We start from the raw sequence: 5894 nt of genomic DNA, 5'->3' as shown, positions 1-5894 counted from the left end.
GTTTTGCAGGCATTATGATTTTCTCATTGTTACTTAAGGTAACTACTATCCATTCTATCGGAACCGATATGTTCATTTTCTTATGCAATGGTGACGCAACAGGAGGGAGCTAAGAAATAATAACAAATACTAAAATAATGATAATTTATTGACATTGATAACTATAATATTAATAATCAGAATGATGGGATACACCTAATAATAATATTAATATAAAAACTATTCATAAAGAATGGTGCGTGTCACATACACCTTGTCCAGATTTTTTACTAAAAGGCAGTTGCGGCCCCAGCAGGGTATAAGCTCAGCAGAAAAGCCAAACCCCTACCCACACTCACTAAATATAATTTTATCATGATCATGATATAATTCTGTTGAATTTCTTACAGAATATGAGAGAACTTCTCAAAATAGTTTTCTCATCTGCGTCTAACATGGAATCAATTGCTATTCCTGCTCTTGGAACTGGTAATCTGCAGTATCCTGCTGATGTCGTAGCAAAGACCATGTATGAAGAGGCAATTGTATTCAGTAAAACTCACCCTCACTGCTCTTTACGGGACATCCAGTTTGTGGTCTTTCATAAAGATTTGAAAACTATACAGGTTTGATTTATTTTAGTTATATTTTGAAGATATATGGGGCGTGACCTGGCAAACCAACTAGTTGAGCTTTTCGGCAGAGTAACCCAAACTCTCTGATCAACAATTTATTCCATTTCAAAATTACATAGCACTTCTGTCAAATATAAACCCATCCTTAATGTGGTTAAAAACTACAATGTAAAAGTGTTTATCTCCTTGGTTTCATTAGTTTGACCAAAATGAACCTGGCAATGTGAAAGCTGCTTAAAATTGTAATTTATTTTTTTTAATGGCATTGTTTAATCAAAGCTAGCCATATCTTTGATGTTCGCTATTATGTTGGTAAAATCATAATGAACCAATAGACCGATTCGCTGATGTTTGTTTACAACCGGTCACGTGACCTACAGTTGGTATACCATGGAAAACATTAAAGTGTGGTCAGTGTGAAAGTACAGGAAAAGGTAATGTTATGGTTGCGAAAATAACAACCCACTGGTAGCGTGAGAACTAAATGGAAAGTAAAGGCAATAAGATTGTTCAAAATCAGGGGGCGGATCCAGGGATGTCCGAAAGGGGAGAGGACCTCGAAAGTGGGGCCGATCTGGAAAACACTACCCTAGGGGGCATGCCCGAGAAATTTTTTTTTTTCTTTTCTCCCGAAAATAACTTCTGAGGCATTTTTATATTTCTTTTTCCTTCTTCCTTTTTTCTTTTTTTGACTTTCCAAATTGGGGGGGGGGTGGGGCAGCGGCCAGCCCGGACCCCCAAATCCACCTCTGAAAATAGTATTTATTTATTTATTCTAATGTTCTCCTTGCATTGTATGCTTTGAAATTTATGTGACCCTTCGTAAACCTTAGCTAGCTTAGAAATTGTAGCCTCGAGGTTGTGTCAACGTGAGGCTAAAAACAAAAACAACATTCAAAAACAACAAATACAGCAATTATGATGATCTTTACAGCAATAACAAGAGACAGCTGCGATAGGAGTCTCCGCTTTGCAGGTCACGTAATGTCCATTCGTTCTGTTGTACTTTATTTTATTCAAGTACTGTAAATGTTACAAAACCTAATAAACAGCACTGGATATGATTTTTTTTTACATTTGGGCCTAGAAAGTAAAAGTAAAATACTTTTTTTTTTCATTGATTTTTTTTTATTGTGTTTTATTTTTATTTATTTCTATTTAACTATTTTAAACATATGTATTGTTAGTCACTGCTTGACTATTATTAACACAGACAAGTTGTTTGCCTTACCAGTGTTACTGTCATGCAATTTAAATATATATTCATAATACTGTATTTCTTTGGCATTTTATATCTGTCGTATTTGGCTTGCGTGTCAAAATCGACTTCCAATAAATTGCCAGAAAATATAGAGCAATGAATACCCTTCCCAGGTAGGTCTAACATAATATTTAAACTTTGTGTTTGTTAATCTGACTTTTGAAAATATATTTTAGATAAGTAATTTTTTTACCTTCCACTTTCACTCAGGCTTAATCATGAATGTCGGCTAATGTACCAGTAACCTAACCCAGATGTACTTGGTTTGGTCACTGGACGTTGTATGTCGTCATTGTTGAAATGCCCTAGATAGTTTTTTGCCTGTCCCCTCCTTCAAAATATGTTCATAGATGTGGAGGAGTGTATGAGCCCTTCATTTTGGGTCATACTTTTTTATATTCAGTTTGATTTGTACAGGTATGGATTCATTAATGTTTGAATCTGTACTAAACCAAGGCTATGTTGGGCTGTGTGGTTGTGAACCATGTTACGCCAAATTTACTACATATAACATCTAATAAAATCTTAGTACTACCTCTCTTTTAACCTAACATATTTTTGTGTTATTTTTAGTTAGCATTGCATATTTTTCCTTAATTGCAGTGTCAATTTGTAAAAAAAAAAATGTCATATTAAAAATGTTTGTACATTAGATATAGAAAACAATAAACTGGCTGAAGATAATAATTACTCAAATGCATTTATATTTAGGCATTTGAAGATGAGATCAACAATTTGAAATTTCCAACTCGAAAAGAAGCGAAAAAACTGAAGAAAAAACGACATAAACCCGTAAAAACAGAATACACAGGAGATCAGACTAGAAATGGTAATAACATACTAGTGTTTTTAAGGATGTTTTTAAAAATATTAATAGTAATTCAGCATTAACATTTTAGTTAAAAACATGTACGGTAAACTTGCCACCCCATCACCATATCAACCTGGAATTAAATGTGTGAATAACCTCAGGCAGGAAAGAGAACTTATGGTGATTTATTTTTGTACTAATAACATTTGATTAAAGAACAGTGAGTTATAAAATGAGTGTGCAGGATCGTTTAAAATTCACAGGCACGATCCTCATACAAACATGTAATTGTGGGTATGCAACTGGCATATTTCATAAGTTTTTTCACCTGTGTGTAAGTCCACATTTGCTAGCTGTGTCTTAGGTGTTAGAACACTAGACACTCAGAATGTCTGATGGTAGGCTCCTACTAAATACATAAACATCTGGACTTGTGTTCTATTAATAGACCATTCCACTAAGCCCCACTTCTTGGATATTGTTGCTTTCACTAAAAAAGAATTTTTTTTCATAGAAAAAGTGCATATGCATTAATCTACGTATTATAAACCATGGAAAAATATTGGCATAAACGTTAGTTTTTACGTAAAATGATAAAAAAAGGAGAAATAGATTTTACGTAAAAGGATAAAAAAAGGAGAAATAGAGACTATTTCTCATTACAGGTGACCATTTTCTCGACGACTTCTTCATTACTAGGCAAATTCATAGGTTGTAGATTGCATCCGCTGGAATGCTCTCACTTTTGTGTATACTTTATACAGTCAATCAAGTGCACCCTCTCTAAATTAGATTAGTTTTGTACTCATCTCGCACACTGCGGTCTGGGATATGTTGGCTTCATTGTTAAAATCACAGTTAGAATAATTTTTTAAACAAATTTGAACTCCAATGGCTTGTGACAACACTAGCAACGGAAAATATCATGTTGGCCATTTTATTTACTATATGATAACAGAACCTAAATCGATGAAAGACTAGGCTTAGCCTTGCAAGGCAGTGTTGCAAGGCTAATGTTTTCGGCGCCTATTTAAACATGACAAATTCATTCACGTTTATTTTTTGTGTGGAACACAAAAAAAAAATCAAATTTCAGTCTTATTTTACATTTTTTTCATGTTTAGGGATGTCTAAATTCAGTTAAACTAGCAATTCCGTATTATATCTATAAATCTTTATAACACATATATAAAAATCAATTTTTTTCTAAGAACTGAAATTTTACTGGGAATGGGGCTTTAAGTTGCACAAAACAATAGAGAAGACATATGTAAGCATTGTGTTTGTGGGACACTTAAACATAGGTCTGACCCTGTTCCGACTGATTGGTACTCCGGAAATATTTATTATTGATGGGTTGAGAAATTGAACGAGGAAACAGGTTTAATGCAGAGACTGCAACTGCCAAGACAAAATGCCTATACCTTTAATATAAAAACAATGATTTATTTATGACACACAAGGCTAAATTAATGCAAATCATATTAAAAGTTTTCCAAAGAAAATGATTGAGAGATAGAAGACTTTCCCCCAATTAACGCTGACTGCTGTTTCATATAATTTTAGTGGTTTCTACATATTTTTGTTATGAAAAACGATATGAAACTGCTAACAAACCCTGTACCTAAATCATAAAACACATGATCTAAACACTGCATTTCTGGCATTACCCATCCCATATCCAGGATCAATGACCAATTTTTTTTTTAAATATTCATATTCTTCACATTGTTAGCTTTGAAATGATAGGGTCAAACTTAAATTGACAATACTATTTCCAAAGTAGTAACAATACAAAGTACTAAGGTATACAATAAGTCTGCCACATTCTTATGATAATTTTTCAGTATAACATTTAGTGACACTACTATGGTTTTGATTTGTTACAGATGAAGTTTCATCACCGTACAAAGGTTTCAACAAAGTTGATAAATATCATGCAGAGATGAAAGTAGGTAATATAACTGTGACAATTAAAAAAGGAGATATAACTCAAGACGATTCTGATGCTATTGTAAATATAACATCGGGCAATTTTGACTTAAGTAATGGTAAATACATTTGATTTTTATTGTTGTATTCTTTGGAAGTTAGCAATACTCACATGTAAAAAAAATCCAAATTTTGGGTATTTTTCACATGTTTGTAAGTATTTTTTCCACGTCGCAGGAGCGTATTAAGAGGTTTGGAAAGGGGCCCTAATGTGGGGGAGAGGTGAAGTTGGGGTGGGGGTACGATAACTTGAAGGGGGCGTTAGCTCTTAAAAATAAAGTGGTTTTAACTACAGTACTTGAGCGTATTTTTGTTTCAAACATTTCCAGTGGGTGGAGTGGCTGGGGGTGGGGTAGTTAATTTTTCTTGAGTATTTTGATAAATTCCCTGAATAATAAGAGAACAAATTTTAACAAGTAAGTTCCGGGCGGCGAAATATAGCTAAACCATTTGATTGTATTTTTATAACAATCTGTGATTGTGGCCAGTGTATTTAAAAAACATTATGCCTTTTTGTACATTACAGGAGCTGTCTCAAAAGCAATTCTCAATAATGGGGGAATAGGCATTCAAAAGGAATGCCGCCAAAATATGAAATGTAAGATTTGTTGTGATTTTTAATATTTATCTAATAATTTCAATATATAATTCACAATCTTCTCATAAATATTTACCATATTCTCTGAGGTATTCAATCATTTATTTCCTTTTTTTATATAAAGTAGGAAAACCTAAAGGCCTACTTCAATACATACTGTAGGTCTCAGATGCTGTAGCTTGTTTATGTATGAATAGCTATTTTATAAATTGAAAGTAGGCCTATGTAGCATTTTAAACGACAAGACGAGATCTTCGAAACAATACTTTTAATTGTTTATAAGTAAAGGGATAAACTCTGAACCATCTTGTGGTAATGCTGTAAGTATATACCGTATTTGTTTGAATAAACACCCTTTTTGTTTTTTTTTTGTTTTTTTGCAATGCATCCTGTCATTGACGCTTTCCTTTTTTTCGACACGTCTCTTTTTGTATTCTTCGATAGATAGGATGAGGGTATACACACAGTGGTGTATCTAGCAGTATTAAAATGGGGGGACTGGTGGGGGAGTGAGACCAAAATATGAGGGGGCGTGGAATTTATTTTCGGTGGCCACGCCCACTGAATAATATTGCTCCTTAGATTCCCGAATACACATTAACTGTGACAGCATAAGCC

General features: G+C 33.6%; 1 protein-coding gene across 1 annotated transcript in view; it reads left to right on the top strand.

The window, feature by feature from the left end:
* Nucleotides 1–389: 389 nt before the first annotated feature.
* Nucleotides 390–5894, top strand: part of LOC117118684 (protein mono-ADP-ribosyltransferase PARP14-like) — a gene marked incomplete at its 5' end in the record, with an annotated part of 17276 nt that continues 11771 nt past the window's right edge. The window contains 4 exons of the mRNA XM_033263350.1: nucleotides 390–605; nucleotides 2587–2704; nucleotides 4576–4737; nucleotides 5205–5276. Of these exons, the coding sequence (XP_033119241.1) occupies nucleotides 390–605; nucleotides 2587–2704; nucleotides 4576–4737; nucleotides 5205–5276 (568 nt within the window). The remainder of the gene's footprint in view (nucleotides 606–2586; nucleotides 2705–4575; nucleotides 4738–5204; nucleotides 5277–5894) is intronic.

Source organism: Anneissia japonica, unplaced genomic scaffold (genome assembly GCF_011630105.1).
Source record: "Anneissia japonica isolate Jap-2015-1 unplaced genomic scaffold, ASM1163010v1 scaffold287578_len28392_cov130, whole genome shotgun sequence".
NCBI classification, from domain to species: domain Eukaryota; kingdom Metazoa; phylum Echinodermata; class Crinoidea; order Comatulida; family Comatulidae; genus Anneissia; species Anneissia japonica.
Note: the sequence above shows the minus strand (reverse complement) of the source record. Positions and strands in the feature narration are given on the sequence as shown.